Consider the following 18,331-nt stretch of genomic DNA (forward strand, 5'->3'; position numbering starts at 1 on the left):
AGTTGCAAACTCTTTGTATGAAGGCTGCTTAGAAACAACTAAGAAAACACTCTGTACAACTTCAGAGACATTTTGGTGTTTGAGAGCCCCGAGACTCTAAATGGCTTCTGGTTTTTAAAAAGCTCACATTCAGGCTAAAACTCAACAGAGACTGACTTTGCCATGGCCACAAAACCCTCTGGCTCCCGACTCCCTCTTTCCTTTGCAGCCCCCCAAACACAAATGTAGAAAGTCAGATACAAAATGTTCAGCCATTTTTATTGAAGCAAGAGGCGGTCTCTTTAAAGGAGGCGAGAGAACAGGTTGGAAACAAGGTGTGTGAGGGGAAACTGGCCTGAAACTGGACCAACTCTAAAAGGCAAAGGCTAATAGCCTTCTGAAGGGGAAAAAAACACAAAGAATTTCCTGGTACGCCGGTATCTCCCACATAGCAGAACTGGGAGATGAAGGCCCTTAAAGCTGTTTGCCCATTGGGCATTTTGAGGGACCTGTGGCCCCCAAAAAGGCACATTTCCAAACTCTGAAATACTGATTAAAAGTTAGGGGCACATTTAGGCTTCACGAAGATGTGGGAGGTAGAACCCATATAACTTAAGGTGGAAGACACAGTTCTCCACATGTTCAATTGCAATTCCCAGCATTCCTTACTCTAGGCTGCAGGGAATTGCAGCCTATGCTCCCCTCTGGTCTGATCTCTCATTACAGAAAATTCATTCTTTGCAACATAAATAATTTTCCAATGTCAAAGTGATGACAACTAGCCCTCCAATCTGTTTTTAACACAGCAATTCATTTTTCTTCCAAAATACATTCTTCTGGTGAGAAACCCCTCCATCCCACACCTTCTCCCCCATGTCGACAGTGAAAAATGGGGTGAAGGAGTGGATGAGGGGGCGATGACCCTGCAGCGCTCCATGGAGTCCCGTCCCGTTCACCTCTTGGATTCAAGCAGCTGAAATAGAAACAAATATGAAAAGGAAAAAACGATCCTTAAAATCTCAAAATCGCTTATGGCTTATAGCAGATAAATAGGAAAGAGCACACAAAGGATGAGGAGCAAAAGGGAAAAGCTGCAGCTCTTTATTTAAAGTAGGGGTGGGCAAACACAGGAGCCAATTTTCTGCCCAGGGAGGGCCACAAAGACTACCAAACAATATGGAGGAGAGGAGGGAGCAGAGGTTTCATCCTACAAAATTACAGCACTGTGATTCCACTTTAACTGCCATCATAACTTCCTATAGCATCCTGAGATGTTTGAGGCACTAGAGCTCTGCAGCTGAGGCTCCTTCTGCACTGCCTCATAAAATCCAGATTATCTGCTTTGACCTGGATTATATGGCAGTGTAAAGTAAAGGTAAAGGTTCTCCCTTGACATTAAGTATAGTCAGTGTTTGACTCTGGGGGGTGGTGCTCATCTCCATTTCTGAGCCAAAGAGCCGGCATGACTGCACGGAGTGCTGTTACCTTCCCGCCAGAGTGGTACCTATTAATCTACTAATTTGCATGTTTTCGAACTGCTAGGCTGGCAGAAGCTGGGGCTGACAGCGGGAGCTCACCCCGCTCTCAGGATTGGAACCCCTGACTTTTTAGCCAGCAAGTTCAACAGCTCAGCGGTTTAACCCGCTGTGCCACCGGGGGCTCCATATGGCAAAGTACACTTGTATAATCCACTTCAGAGCAGATGTTTTGATAATCTGGATTATATGGCAGTGTAGAAGGGGTCTGATTCTTCTTGCTACACTTCCTTAAGAGGCAAGTCCCAGATATTTCATAAGATGAAACAATGGTCGTTAAAGGGCAATTATAACCTTATAAGCATGTGATGGAGAGATCAAAGGCCACAAAAATAGTCCCAGGGGCCACTTACAACCCACTCTTCCAATATAATGTGCTAAATGAGAGCAAGAGGAATGATGCCTAATGGAGGGAGGAACTCGTTATAGCTCAACTAAGCAGACATTGGCTTGACCAAACAAGGTGGTTTTCACATTTTTTATTGAATGGCCACTTCTCCAGAGTTTGCTAGGAAATTACCAGCCCCCAGCCCTCTTAGAGGCCTTCTTTAGCCAGACTGCCAAAGATTCCCAAAGCAGCTTATGCTCACGGGGAGAGCCCCTAATCCTAGCTAACAAGACGGCTCTGTCTCAGAGATGACGACAAAAGAAACACTCGTCATGTCTCGTCTCTTTTGGAGGCACGCAATCTCCAGAAGCACCACAGAATTCTCTGTCAAGATTCCTCAGGAGAGATTAAGGCAAGAACAAGCAGAGCAGGTTGGTTGCAAAAGAAAAGGGGTAGCTCATAGCCACTCCCAATGTCTGAATCTTGTTACCCATCTCAAAGCTTTGAAAAGCATAGAATAATTTTGTATTCTGCTCAGCAAAAAATGGTTACTGTACATAGAAGTGTTTTCTGCACAGAAAAAAGAAGTGCACTTGAACCAAAAAACAGAACATTTTTTCCTGCAAAACATAAAAAATTGGGATGGGAAGTGTGTGAGACAGATAAATATTGGCTTCCATACTGCAAGACACAGCCACTGTTGGAATTCAAACCCACAGTGCTCAAGTCTTAAGTCCTCAATGAGGAGCAGTTAATTTAGTATAGAGCAGGGGTCTTCAAACTAAGGGCCGGGGGCCAGATACGACCCTCCAAGGTCATTTACCTGGCCCTCACTCAGGGTCAACCTAAGTCTGACACTACTTGAAAGCACACAACAACAATCCTATCTCATCAGCCAAAAGCAGGCCCACACTTCCCATTGAAATACTAATAAGTTTATATTTGTAAAAATTGTTCTTCATTTTAATTATTGCATTGTTTTAAAGTGTTTTTTGCACTACAAATAAGATATGTGCAGTGTGCATAGGAATCCATTTTTTTTCTTCAAATTATCATCCGCCCCTCCAACAGTTTGAGGGACTGTGACCTAACCCTCTGTTTAAAAAGTTTGAGGACCCCTGGTATACAGTAAGGGTTTCCCTTCACCCTTGTCTCCTGTATGACAACTGGGAGTGTATTTACAGTAGAGTCTCACTTATCCTACATAAATGGGCCAGAAGAACGTTGAATAAGCAAAAATGTTGGATAATAAGGAGGAATTAAGGAAAAGCCTATTAAATGCCAAATTATGGTATGATTTTACACATTAAGCACCAAAACATCATGCTTTACAACACATCGACAAAAAAAGCAGTTCAATACACATTAACGTTATGTGGTAATTACCGTATTTACAAATTTAGCACCAAAACATCACAATGTATTGAAACAGCTGTGGATCCGGGTGGGAGGCAGACTGCATTGGATAATACAGAACGTTGGATGAGTGAAGGTTGGATAAGCGAGACTCTACTGTATTTTGTTCTCTCACTCTGTTTCAGATCTCATTCTGATTGGTTGTCTAAAATGGATACTTTTCTACTGCAAGCCTCTTTGAATCTGCCTTCTTACACTTTAGTATAGAGAGTATGTGCTGTGTGCTTTGAGATCTCTCTCTGCTTGTGTGTCTGGGGAGATGTAGTGATTGAGTTTTTCCCCCTCTCTTGAAACCTTAGAGGAGATGGTTGTTAAAGTAGCTCAAACCCAGTTCTTTATTATTAAGAAATGCAGATATTTCTTATTATTGTAAATAAACCTTTTGTGATTTTTAAGATTAGACTCTGCATGTTTGCCTCCTAAGCTCTTAATTCTTTACATGGCACCTTCACACTTTGCTCGCTAATGAGCTGATGCTCAACTTTGGCATCCTGTTTGTTTTTGGATGCTCTGCTTTATTTTAGGGTAGTTTTCTCTAACAGCTGCCACTTCAAGCCAGCCAGCATTCTCAACTTCAAGGGCGTACTTGTTTTGTTGCTAAAAGGGAACATACTCTATCATCTTTCCAGACCACGTCATAGGCTAAGTGCTCTTGCCCAGCATGATCCACTCCCAGCTTATTTAAGCCTCTCTCAAATGAAGAGCATGGTTCTTTCAGAAAAATCATCCAGACGCAAAAAAGGTATTTAAAGAATGAAAGAGAAGAGGAAGGAAGACAGGTCAACGGACAGAAGAGGAAAGGATACAGGTCAATGGACAGATAGTATGGTCCCTCCCTGTCCTCCTCCCTCTGCCAAGGACATCCTGTGCTTTCTAGCTCTAATCTAGCAAGTCAGCTAAACATTCGAGGGTAGCGACCCTGGAGCAAGCCCATCTGTGGCTGGAAGAATTTGAGCCTGAATCATGTCCACGAAGCACAGTATTCCTGGCAGCATGAATTAATATTCGTGGAAAGCGGAGCCTCTTCGATAGCAGGCATGAACAGGAGCTTCTCTCTTTTCCTCCACTGTTTGGATTGAACCAATTTAAGTACGTCTCAAGGACTTGGGTTCGAAAATGCACCAGGATCAAGAGTTCATGGTAAGTGTCAGGTTCCCATTGGATTGTGGGGGTTTTTGCCAGCAAAATTCCCAAGGCTGCCAAGAGGACATAGGGCAACGGCTCTGGTATTCCCCAATTCCTGCAACCTTTCTGCTCTTAGAAGGATTGAAAATTAGTTCTCATAAGACTTAATCTGAACTTTAATTAGGAGAAAGGATAGTTTTTACAATCTGGGCCAAAAGATGGAATGGATTCACTGCCCCACTGATTCAGGGGGAAAACAGAGCTAACGAAAGAAAAGATTATGAATTCTGTGTTGGCTGCCAAGGCCTAGGCAGTTCACATCGGGCTACTGTGGTGATATAAACAGAGACTCCTCCAGTAAGGAACTGTGTCCTGGCTCAATCAAAACAGGATGTCCATAAAGACATTTAGGTGTCTTTACCTTTGGACAGCTGTGCTTTTGTACATTCTCTCTTTGCTGACATGCCACCTGATTTCCTGCCACAACAGAAGAGCCAGGGACTCAGGAAAGGAGGCTGCCAGCCAAACACCTTTTTCCTACGTGGCCTTTAAAGAGCATTGTGCGCCAGGATGACAGTCACGTAGGCGTAACCACACAAACAGCACCAGTGGGGTTTTTTTCCTGATTATAACCATGTCTCTCAAATTATCAGCAGCAGCAAAACACTTTCGATTTTGTAATCCTCTTCTCAAACTCAGGAGAGCCAAGCCTAAGTCTGCTGCACCCCCTGCCGGCCAGCTGCAGACACAGGCCAGTGGAAAAACATATATACGAACAAATCAGAAAGAGTCACATTCGGTTTAATGGACAGTTTGAACAGCCCGTCCTACCTGGCTATTCTGAACCCTGCTCCTAATGCACATCCAATATCTCTCTCTGTCTCTTTACCTCTCTCTCTGATCCCAGAAGACAGGAAAGAAGGAAAGAAGGACGGATCAGACAGGAGAAGAGTCCTAAATGAACATGACGAGGTCTTTACATGTTGCTTTTGAGAAAGCGGCCAAGATGCTGGCAAAAACCACATCAGGGGACTGGGAAGCATCAATGGCTGTGTGGATTCCACGCCGGGAGTAGTAGCCAACCAGAGGTGTTGTCTGGGTGTGATATGACTTCAGGCGAGTTTTCAAGGCAGTTTCGTTGTCATCCGAACGGCGGATCAAGGGCTCCCCAGTCACCTGACAAAAAAAAGATACAACTGTTAAAAGATGATCATGGGAGCGCGGAAGTTATCACTCAAGAGTCAGTACACCCAGGGACAGAAGTCTTCACTAAATATCTCCTTGGAGTAAGTAGTAATTGTAGAAACTTCTTTCCCACTGTAAGAGTGGTTCTCAACCTATGGGTCCCCAGATGTTTTGGCATTCAACTCCCAGAAATCCCAACAGCTGGTAATCTGGTTGGGATTTCTGGGAATTGTAGGCCAAAACACCTGGGGATCCACAGGTTGAGAACCACTGCACTAAAAGAAAGACATCCAAAATCTGCCCAAAATGTACACATGGTTGTTCTGCACATAAAAAGTTTTTGCAGATGAAATGCAGAATTGGAAAGATTCTTGTCGCCTCATAATTCTTCTTGCCACAGTTTATTGTTCCTCTTAAATCATGGTTTCCATGCTTTTTTACATATTATTTTCATCCCTAAGTACACTCAGAAGAGCTGGGAAATGTGGCTGTGCAGATGTTGCTGAACTTCAACTTCCATTGCTCTGTCCATTGATGGCTATGTATAAATATGTGAGGGAAAATCATAGGGAAGAAGGAGCAAGCTTGTTTTCTGCTGCCCTGGAGACTAGGACACACCGGGATTGTGGTGGCACCGGGACTGCGGCGCAACTGGCTGGGAACCAGCTGCATTAAGATCACTACTGACCAAAAAGGTCATGAGTCTGAAGCCAGCCCAGGTCAGAGTGAGCTTCTGACCAATTTGTGTTGCTTGCTGTCGACCTTTGCAACCCAAAAGACAGTTGCATCTGTCAAGTAGGAAATTTAGGTACCACTTATGCGGGGAGGCTAATTTATGATGCCATAAAAATCTCCAGCAAGCATGCAAAGAATGAGGAAGTACTTCATCAGTGTCACAAATGGATGGTGAAGTGACAGCTCCCCTGGTGGCCAGAATACGCTCATGAAAAAGTTGGAATGTTAAATAACCTCTGTGTGTCTGTCTATATATGTTGTGTGTCTATGGCATTGAATGTTTGCTATGTATATATACACTGTAATCTGTTCTGAGTCCCCTGCGGGGTGAGAAGGGCGGAATATAAATGCAAGCAATCAATCATTAAATTAAATAAATAAAATGGAAAACTGCTTCAAACTACAGAAAAGGAGATTCCACTAGAACATTAGGAAGAATTTCCCAATAATTAGAGCTGTTCAGCAGTGGAACTCTCTGCCCCAGAGTGTGGTGAAGGCCCCTTCTTTGAAGGCTTTTAAATAGACTGGATGGCCATCTCTCAGGAGTGCTTTGAATGTGATTTTTCTGCATCTTGGCAGGAGGTTGGACTGGATGGCCCACAAGGTCTCTTCCAACTGTATGATCTTGCTGACTGAGGCTGATGGGAACGGTAGGACCATTGGTTCTCCTGCTCCGTATGAGAGCAGTCAAAGACAATTTGAATAAAGCCACATAAAGAGCCAGAGTTTAATACAGGAAGACCACTTACATCATCTTTCATGGCAACCTTTGGAGGGTTGAACTCCTCGTGGTATGAACGACCGCTTGCTGGGTGGATCAGCCTAGAAAAAACTATCAGGAGTCAGTAGAGTTCATTTTTAGATTGACAAGATACAGCCACATATATTCAGAAATGAGATGACCAAGGAGCACCTCAGTCATGATTTACGATGGATGGGGACATTATTTAAATGTTCATAGCACATCTTACGGACATCCCCTCTCAGATCCATGTACTGGTCAAGAAGAATAAACGTTTTAGAATTAATAAGATGACCCCCTGTAGGGTCCTCCAAGGGATGCTGGACTAGAGATCAAGACCCATGGTGGCAAACCTTTTAGCGACCGAGTGCCCAAACAGCAACCCAAAACCTCAGAGTGCCTCACACAACAACTCCCAGGATTCCAAAGCAGTTAAAGCGGTATCAAACTGAATTAATTCTACAGTGTAGATGCACTCCTAGAGTAAGGGAAACTAAAGCCCTCAAAGTTTCAAGTCCTGACTTCTGCTTTCTGCTTGTTTCAAAAGCCAGCCGGGTGATGAAATATCTAAAGGGGAGGTAGGCACCGAGAACTACATTTCCTAGGGAGCCACGCCATGAAGGGGGGGCATGGCCAGCGACAGCCAACTGTTGCCCTCTTTTGGGAACAGCTACGTCTGTGCTGGTGATGGAGTTCATACCCACGGAGAGTGCTCCGAGTGCCCCCTCTGGCACGCATGCCACCACTGATCTATGTTATGGTTTGACAATGTGTGAAGAACAACAGAAGCTTAGCCCTTTTGTAATTTCATATGAGCAACACAAGTAGGAGCAAAACATAAATTTTATTCTTACGCAACAGAGTTCAAAAACCAGTAACATCAACACAAACTTAGAATCATAGAGTTGGAAGAGGCCTCGTGGGTCATCCAGTCCAACCCCCTGCCAAGAAGCAGGAAAACTGTATTCAAAGCACCCTTGACAGATGGCCATCCAGCCTCTGCTTAAAAGCTTCCAAAAAAGGAGCCTCCACCACACTCCAGGACAGAGAGTTCCCCCGCTGAACAGCCCTCACAGTAAGAAAGTTCTTCCTAATCTTCAGGTGGAATCTCCTTTCCTGTAGTTTGAAGCCATTGTTCCTCGTCCTATTCTCCAGGGCAGCAGAAAACAAGCTTGCTCCCACCTCCCAATGAATTCCCCTCACATATTTATACATGGCTATCATGTCTCCTTTCAGTCTTCTCTTCTGCTGGCTAAGCATGCCCAGCGTTTTAGGCTGCTCCTCATAGGGCTTGTTCTCCAGAATTTTGATCATTTTAGTTGCCCTTCTCTGGACACATTCCAGCCTGTCAACATCTCCCTTAAATTGCGGTGCCCAGAATTGGACACAGTATGATTCCACATGTAGTCTGACCAAGGCAGAATAGGAGTAGCATGACTTCCCTGGATCTAGACACTATACTCCTTTTTATGCAGGCCAAAATACCATTGGCTTTTTTAGCTGCCGCATCAAATTTTTGGCTCATGTTCAACTTGTTCCCCATAAGGACTCCAATATCTTTTTCACACGTACAGCTCTAGAGCCAGGTGTCCCCCATTCTGTATATTTGCATTTCATTTTTTTCCTGCCGAAGTAGAGTATCTTGCATTTGTTGCTGTTGAACTTCATTTTGTTGGTTTTGGTCTATCTCTCTAATCTGTTGAGACCATTTGGAATTCTGCTCCTATCTTCTGGAGTATTGTCTATCCCTTCCAATTTGGTGCACTATCCCTCCCAATAATGCAATACTGCATAGTACAATCACAGACCCCGGAGTAGCACACTCACGTATCGTCCTTGAATTTAACTCATGTCATTCTTCCTACAGAAAATGTTTCTCTTCCCATCTTTCTTTCTTTCTTGGACATGGAGATGAGCATAAAAGATAAAGTTGCCTGCATCAAATAGGCAGCAAGCCAGGAGTTAAGGTGGAGTAAGCTCAGGAGCAAACATTCAGTAAGCCCAAAGTTGAATTACAAACAATCTCCAGTTATACCCCTACGGGAGCGGCCCAAACTTGCTAACCTTAATTATACCATTCACCAAACCTGTGTATTGTAATTAACCAGGGTGAGTCTTTTTCTCTTCACACACACAGTAGTGATCCCACTAAAACTTAGCCAGTTCCTTACTTATACTGTGATAATCCATTCCAGTGGTTCTTAATCTGAGGGTCCCCAGATGTTTTGGCCCTCAACTCCCAGAACTCCTAACAGCTGGTATACTGGCTAGGATTTCTGGGAGTTGTAGGGCAAAACACCTGGAGACCCACAGGTTGAGAACCACTGATCTAGACAGTGTGACCAATGGCAAAGGAAACTGGGAATTACAATCCAGAAGATTGTGTGATCTCCATTCCTGCTGGATGTCACCTATTACAAAGGAAATGCCACCAAAGATTTTCCCAAAAGGAGACCCACTTCGCGATTACCTTCCAGTAATTCTTCGGATCAGCAAGGAGTCAGGGACACTGAATTCAATAACAGAATCTAGCTTCTCTTTTCTTTTATCCATGAGTTCATCCAGCTGCAGGAGATCAGTGAAAAAAAGGAAGGAAAAATGCTTTTAAATGCCTCAAGGAGAAAATTCTCTTCTCGTCCAGCAGCTCTTCTCTGATGAAAAATTGTCAGAAATGGGAAGTAATGAAAACCAAGCTAAATCAAAACCGGTGTGGCCTCCAGTTCTGTGGGTGCTGACCTGTCTCTATTGAGGTGAATGAAATCTGAAAGTCTGCGCAAGTTGCAATTCAGTATTTAAATAGTCAGAACCTACCTACTCTAGGCAGTCCAATATCGAAGAATGCTAGCTTTTCAAAATGAGGAGTGGTCTTCTTCTGGATTTGTTTGAGGGGACAGCTATTTCTGTGAGGCCTCAGAGTGTCTGCTCATATCTGTCTATCCTTGAAGCCCTAAGGAGACTAAAAGCCCATCTCTTACCATCTCCGCTTGGCGCACAGTGCGGGGGAACCCATCCAGAAGGAAGCCATTTTTGCAGGGAGGGGTCTCCAGGTTGTTCTCAATCAGCTCCACCACCATTTCGTCACTCACCTTATAAAAGACAGAGAAAGCAAGTCTTGGTTACAGTGCCCCACAGTGGCAAAATAATCTGAGAGGATATATGGATGGCCTCAGTGGCACACATTGTTAATGTGCTTCGTGTAGGATTTGATAAGTGCTCTGAGCTTGGGATAAAAGCATTGTTGTTCCTGTTTACATTTGGAAGATCTCTAAAAGAGATCTCCCAAACCAAGATAATTATCACTGTCAGTTCAATCGCAAATGAGAACGAGCTACATTATTTACTATAAATATGGCATGTCACTTCCTCATGATTGGAAAAGCTACCATTACCACTTATCCGAAGGCAGAGGCGGGAGGCCAGGCAAGATAGATTATGGGCTCAGGCAGAACAGCAACATTATCTAGAATAACCAGCCAGCTCCATAACACTCCTGCCTCTCCTCTCGCACTGATATCACCATGAAAGCTGGGAGCAAAGGCTGCAGATAAGCAATCCATAAAACTCTGAACAAAGCCATGTTTGCAAGCTGTCAGTGGAACACAATAAAATGCAGGTGAAGAAAAGGAGACCCTAAATCTGGCTCCAAAGAAGACTATGGCTGCTTCTACACTGCCATATAATTCAGATTATCAAAGCAGATAATCCCTTTGGGGCACTACCAATTTGTTCTAAAAGGCATTTTAGACCAGTGGTTGTCAACCTGTGGGTCCCCAGATGTTTTGGCCTTCAAGAAATCCTAACAGGTGGTAAACTGGATGAGATTTCTAGGAATTATAGGCCTAAACACCTGGGGACCTACAGGTTGAGAACCACTGTTTAGACATATGTAGCTTGCTGAACCTAATTTTGAGTTATCTTTATTGCTTTACATTTTTAATTATTTTACAAATGTTAGCATTGATTTGGCTTGTCTGATGGAGGGCGTGCTGTTGTTGAGTCCCTTGAAGTTGGCTTTCCACCTACGGCAAAGTTAAGATAAACTTTAAATTGCTTTGTTTTCACTTACCAAATTGTTTAATATGGATTCTATACTTTGCTTAAATTAGTTTCCTTTTGTAGTTTTACATTAAGTGAATCTGATCTTAGTCGATCCCATGGTAATAAGGTAAGAATCAATATATTTGACCAAATCATGTTAATGTTTTCTCTAATATACCTTGGCATCCTGTAAAAGTGGACCAGCTATAAATATTTTTATTATCTGTATATCCATCTATTTCTAGAAATGCGAAAAGGCAGCTGTTTGGCACCCACCAACTTCCCAGCATCCATTGTTGCTTTCAGCCGCTTTCCAAGCTCTGATCCAGTAGCCACCATGGCCCTCAGCATGTCTCCCGTTGCCAAGTGGCACACGCAGTAGGTTTCAGCAAGCCGGGGAGCCTGAAATGAGAAGGAAAAGAATGTAATAACTGAGCCACCAGACTAGGGCTCAGCCCATAGGGCAAATCAGTCTTTCCTTTGGGTGCATTTCACCCATGAGATTTTACAGCATTGGTGGAAGCATTCTGTAGGGTACAAAGAAACTGTTTTAGCCTGGCCGCAGTGGAGCAATTGGCTGAACTGCTGACCTGAAGGCCGGCAGTTCAAATCCACGAGATGAGGTGATCTCCTCTCTGTCAGCTCCAGCTTCCCATGCGGGGGCATGAAAAAAGCCTCCGACAGGATGGTAAAACATTCGGGTGCCCCCTGGGCAACGTCCCTGCAGACAGCCAATTCTCTCAGACCAGAAGTGACTTGCAGTTTCTCAAGCTACTTATGACATGAAAAAAATAAGCTTGACAATGGGGAACAGAGGTAGGGAGAGACCATTCAGACCACGGAGAAACAGCTGGACTTAGCTTGATCACATGGAGAAATGAATGCACCCACTTTGTTCTTCTGCAATGAGCTCAAAGCAGCCAAACCATCATGGTCTAAATTGCACATCCATCTTCCTGTTTGGTAGGAAAATACAAAAGCAACCACTTCCAGGACTTCATGCTGCTGGAAGGTGGGAGTCTTTTGTGTGAAGCACAATTGCAAAAGAACAGACTTCTAGGACCTGTAAAAAGGACTTAATACATGTATGTCACTAACAGGATGCTGGCTATTATGTGTCCCCCTCTTTCAAATATTGTTTAATCTCCTTTGTTTTGATCATACTGTTTCTGAGTATTTATGTGCACAGAAGTCACCCCTCTCATTGGGAAGCCATTTTGTGGGTAGGGTGTCTCTAAAAACTAGGATATCCATGTACAGAGAGAATAAATGACTGGTGCCAATGTTGGAACCACACAAGTGAAAACATATACTAGCTAGACCATGAGACATTTTGGATGTTACAATTCCTCTAAGTGCAGAAGTTTCCTGCTCCTAAAACTCACATTGGCCTTTCATTATGAGTGATGGAGAATTGCAGCAATTTCTTCAACCTGGTAACCCACCTTTGTTCTTGGCATGCCACCTGGAGTTTGGGAATTCCAATGCTAACAGATTTTACACATGGATAGGCAGAAAGGAACTGGTCTCACGAGAAAATAAGTATTAAAAATAACACTCAACAGGCTTTTTTTTTTCAAACAGACAAAAGCACCCCACCCGAAATAATTCAACAACTAATTTCCTTTCTTTTGAAATGGAACCAAATGTGATTGCTTTGGAACACAGCAAAAGAGAGTCAGCATGGGGAGACAGAGAGATTATATATATATATATATATTACATTACATACACACATATGAGAACTTACGAAATGTTCTCCTTTGCAGGCCTGACTGGCGCCAACATTAGTTTCTTTTCATCATCAGGTCAAGATGTGCCTTTTAATTAAAACCTTTGGGAGTCTAATTCATTTTCAAGATCAAACCTGTTTTTAAAACTCTTGTGAGTTTTTAAAAGTTGCTTTACCATGTTTGAATCATTTACTGTGTTTCTATATCATTCTTTATTGGCTCTAACTTGGGATTTGTCTAAATTGTTTACATCACGCCATCTGTTTGGGATCTTGTATCAAAAGGGCAGGATAGATAATACCTTAATAAATACGATAATTGCAATTAGTTACAGACACTGCAACAATTGCGGTCAAAGAACAATTAAACTGCACAGGTCCATTTCTGCTTTTGGAAAACAATGGCATTAATGGGTTGCTGTGAGTTTTCCGGGCTGTATGGCCATGTTTCAGAAGCATTCTCTCTCTTCTGGAAAATGGGCATACAGAAAACTCACAGCAACTCAGTGATTCCGGCCATGAAAGCCTTCAACAACTCAATGACATTAATTTCAACCAAACAAGGAATACAGGTTGCAAATCTCTCACCCAGAAGTCAATAATCCTCCTATCTACATTCCAGCAATTCAAACGTATAATTTGAGTATATTAACCTCCTCTCTTTAAAATCTATTTACTACAGGCAGTTCCTGAGTTACAAACATCTGACTCACAAACGACTGCTAGTGAAGAACGAGGCTGAGACCACAGGAAGTGAGAGAAATCTACCCCTTGGAAGGGAAATCCACTCCTGAAAGAGTTATCATGATGGGGAAAGGTGTCTCTATGGAAGCTTTTTCTTCAGTCCTTTTTTCCACAACAAGCGAATTTTTCCAATATCCAATTATCACAGAGACAGAAAGTGAGGTGAAATTTTCTGAACAGGGGCATAGACAGCAAAACAAATACCACACTCTTCCCTATGCTATCCAAAACACACACACACACTTTGACTGGAGTTACACTTTAAAAATTGACCTGTTCCAACTTACAAACAAATTCAACTTAAGAACAAACCTACAGAACCTATCTTGTTCAGAACATGGGGACTGTCTGTAGTCACCAAATTCAAGTATTATTTTCTATGGTTTCTTTATTTCCAATTGTAGTATTCTATATGGTCATTTTTCGTTAAAAAAAAGTCTTAACATTCACAATGGGGAAAAAACTCGTTAATGATGTTCTAGATCAGGGGTCCTCAAACTTTTTAAACAGAGGGCCAGGTCACAGTCCCTCAAACTGTTGGAGGGCCGGATTATAATTTGAAAAAAAAAAAACCATGAATGAATTCCTATGCACACTGTACATATCTTATTTGTAGTGCAAAAGACACTTAAGAACAATGCAATAATTAAAATGAAGAACAATTTTAACAAATATAAACTTATTAGTATTTCAGTGGGCCTGCTTTTGGCTGATGAGATAGGATGGTTGTTGTTGTTGTGTGCTTTCAAGTCGTTTCAGATTTAGGTTGACCCTGAGCACAGACCAGGCAAATGACCTTGGAGCGCCGTATCCGCCCCCTGGGCCTTATTTTGAGGACCCCTGTTCTAGATTCTCTAAGGGAGGCACAGAAGTGAAAGTGGTGTCAAAGTGCATTAAATCTACAGCAGGCATGGACCAACTTCGACCCTCCAGGTGTTTTGAACTTCAAACTACCAGAAATCCCTGCTAGCTAACGGCTGCTAGGAATTGTGGGAGTTGAAGTTCAATACACCTGGAGGGCCAAAGTTGACCCACGCCTGATCTACAGTGTAGATGCAGCCTAAATAGATACTATGTGTGTATTACATATGTATGCATATATCAATTATAGTGTTAATTACTACAAAAGGACGATCTACTAATAGCCAAAATATAAGCGTTATTTCCTATAGTTTCTATAGAGAGATATGCATATTATATATACACACATTAAGGGATTAAATATGTGTGTGCATATATACCAGGTATGGACCAACTTGGGTCCTCCAGGTGTTATGGACTTCCAACTCCCACAATTCCTAACAGCCTCAGCTCCCTTCCTTTTCCCCCTCAGCTGAATACGTGTGTGTATATATACCAAGTGTGGGCCAACTTGGGTCCTCTAGTTGTTTTGGACTTCAACTTCCACAATTCCTAACAGCCTCAGCCCCCTTCCTTTCCCCTCTCAGCTGCTTAAGTGGCTGAGGGGGGAAAGGAATGGGTCCGAGACTGTTAGGAATTGTGGGAGTTGAAGTCCAAAACACCTGGAGGACCCAAGTTGGCCCATACCTGGTATTTATTTATTAATTTACGATATTTATATGCCGCCCTTCTCACCCCAAAGGGGACTCAAAGCGGCTTACAAGCAGCTTACAGGGGCACAGACAGCAAAACAAATACAACAGGGGGTTTCAGTCTTCCCTATGCTATCCAAAACACACACACATACATACAATACATTATATCATTAGTATAGTACAATATCAATATTATATATTACTATATTGTACTATACCATTGTTCTGTAATATTATGAGTAATATTACATGTAATATAAAATATACTATTATAATATCATATTATTAGTAGTATTATATACACAATACATTATATTATTAGTATTACATATTACTATATTGTACTATACCATTATATTGTAATATTATTAGCAACATTACATGTAATATAAACTATGTAATTATAATATCATATTATTATTATTGTTATTATTAGTATATTGTATTACATTATAATATAAATATTATATGTATATACAATATTATGTGTGTGTGTGTGTGTGTATATACACACACACACATATACACACATATAATTTATATATTCCATAAAGGTTTAGCACCTGCTAATCACCAAAATAGAAATACCTTATTTCCTATATGCTGTGTATGCATATACACATACACACACACACACACAGACAGATACATACTATCTTCTATATATATAAAAATGCTCTGGTCATAATGAGTTCCTTAGAAACAAAAGAACCAATGAACGAAATTACACCAAATTTGGCAACAAAATGTCTCACAACACAAGGAGTGACCATCACTCAAAAAAATTATGATTTTGTCATTTGGGAGTTGTAGTTGCTTGGATTTATAGTTCACTTACAATCAAAGAGCATTCTGAACTCCATCAATGATGGAATTGAACCAAACTTGGCACACAGGACTCCCCTGACCAACAGAAAACACTAGAAGGGTTTGGTGGGCATTGACCTTGAGTTTGGGAATTGTCGTTCACTTACATCTAGAGAGCACTGTGGACACAAACAATGATTGATCTGGACCAAACTTGGCACAAGCACTCAATATGCCCAAATATGAACACAGGTGGAGTTTGGGGGAAATAGACCTTAACATTTGCAAGTTGTAGCTACTGGGATTTATAGTTCACCTACAATCAGAACATTCTGAACCCCACCAACGACAGAATTGGGGCAGACTTCCCACACAGAACCCCATGACCATCAGAAAATACTTAAGGCCACCCAGTCCAATTCCCCTCATCAGGGAAAGAAAACGTAATCAAAGCGCTCCTGACAAAGAGCCATCCAGTCATAGATATAGATAGACAGACAGACAGATAGATAGGTATTATTCGCACACAGAGAGATATAGTATCATAGATTTGAAAGGGACCCTTAAAGAAGGACAATGATATGTTGCATGTTCCAGGGCGGGCAAACCAGACACTCTCCACATCAACACTGACAAAGAAACAGCAAGAAATGCTGTTTACCCACAAGCATAAAGAAATTCCCTATATTAGAAACCAACACTTTCTCATTACTTTATTTTCCAGATCAATAGACAGGGCCACAGCAACGCGTGGCAGGGGACAGCTGGTAATATCATATTATTGGTAGTATTATATACACAATACATTATATTATTAGTATAGTACATTATCAGTATTATATATTACTATATTGTGTTGTTGTTCAGTCGTCTCCGACTCTTCGTGACCTCATGGACCAGCCCACGCCAGAGCTCCCTGTCGGCTGTCACCATCCCCAACTCCTTCAAGGTCAGTCCAGTCACTTCAAGGATGCCATCTATCCATCTGGCCCTTGGTCGGCCCCTCTTCCTTTTACCTTCCACTTTCCCCAGCATCATTGTCTTCTCTAGTACTATATTGTACTATATCATTATATTGTAATACAGGGTTAGTCAAAATGCATAGGCCAATAAGCCATTCAATTGAATGGCTTATTGGCCTATGCATTTTGACTAACCCTGTATTATTAGCAACATTACATGTAATATAAAATATATAATTATAATATCATATTAGTAGTAGTAGAATATTGTATTACATTATAATATAAATATTATATGTATATACAATATTATATGTGTGTGTATATATATATATATAATTTATATATTCCATAAAGGTTTAGCACCTGCTAATCACCAAAATAGAAATGCCTTCTTTCCTATATGCTGTGTATGCATATAACACACACATATACTATATATTGTATAGCTACTTCCTCCTAAAAAAATAATAAATCCTTCCAGGGTCTTTCTGCTTCTTTCCAGCCTCACCTGAGTGCCCTTCCCTGCGCCGGGTGGGCCCAGAAGGACCGCGCGGATGCCCTTCCGGACGCCGCGGCCTAGCGCGCCTTCCTTCTCCTCGCAGCCCTTGCCTCCTTCCGCGCTGGGCGCCATGGTTGAGAACTAGGCCTACAAAGAAGGCTCCTTCGCCTCCTGACCCCGCCGCCCCGCCCCTTCGCCTTCCCTGAGCCTCCCGATTGGCTCCAGCCCCTGCTTCCGTGGGAGGAAGGGCGGTTTAGCCAATCGCCGCGGGGAAGGGCTCCGATTGGCCGGCGCGAGGTTAGGAGGCTCTTCCCACCTTGGAGAAGAGAAGCCTTAAAGAGAACATACAAGACATGGTTCTTGTAGGTTTTTTCGGGCTAGGAACATGAAAGGCACTGCAGACTACTTCAACCAGAGAAGTCAGCCATAGCAGAGCACCTGATGAACCAGCCTGGACACAGCATATTATTCGATCACACAGAAATGCTGGACCACACCAACAACCACCATGTCAGACTACACAGAGAAGCCATTGAAATCCACAAGCATGTGGACCATTTCAACAGAAAGGAGGAGACTATGACATAAAGTAAAGAAATAAAGTAAATAAATAATATTATTTGAGAACACAGAAATGCTGGACCACTCTCACAACCACCATGTCAGACTACACAGAGAAGCCACTGAAACCCACAAGCATGTGGACAATTTCAACAGAAAGGAGGAGACCATGAAATAAAGTAAAGAAATAAATAATATTATTTGAGAACACAGAAATGCTGGACCACTCTCACAACCACCATGTCAGACTACGCAGAGAAGTCACTGAAATCCACAAGCATGTGGATAATTTCAACAGAAAGGAAGAGACCATGAAATAAAGTAAAGAAATAAAGTAAATAAATAATATTATTTGAGAACACAGAAATGCTGGACCACTCTAAC

At 42.2% G+C, this 18,331-nt stretch overlaps 1 protein-coding gene across 3 annotated transcripts; it reads right to left on the minus strand.

Annotated features, from left to right (window-relative positions):
- Positions 1–241: 241 nt before the first annotated feature.
- On the minus strand, positions 242–17,566 carry AK2 (adenylate kinase 2). Of its 3 annotated transcripts, none has more exons than XR_010908720.1 (7): positions 17,396–17,566; positions 11,360–11,485; positions 10,021–10,131; positions 9,516–9,610; positions 7,053–7,125; positions 5,273–5,559; positions 242–952 (listed from the first exon to the last, which is right to left on the minus strand). XR_010908720.1 is itself a non-coding variant. In XM_067460611.1 (7 exons), exons 1-7 carry the CDS (start codon positions 17,516–17,518, stop codon positions 945–947), a joined length of 732 nt encoding a protein of 243 aa, XP_067316712.1. In that variant the 5' UTR covers positions 17,519–17,563; the 3' UTR covers positions 242–944. The 3 variants fall into 3 exon arrangements, 2 of the variants coding, with proteins under 2 accessions (XP_067316712.1, XP_067316711.1); XM_067460611.1 differs by having other exon boundaries at positions 5,364–5,559; positions 17,396–17,563; XM_067460610.1 differs by lacking the exon at positions 242–952 and having other exon boundaries at positions 5,169–5,559.
- Positions 17,567–18,331: the final 765 nt, after the last annotated feature.

This window comes from Anolis sagrei, chromosome X (genome assembly GCF_037176765.1).
Source record: "Anolis sagrei isolate rAnoSag1 chromosome X, rAnoSag1.mat, whole genome shotgun sequence".
Lineage (NCBI taxonomy): Eukaryota > Metazoa > Chordata > Lepidosauria > Squamata > Dactyloidae > Anolis > Anolis sagrei.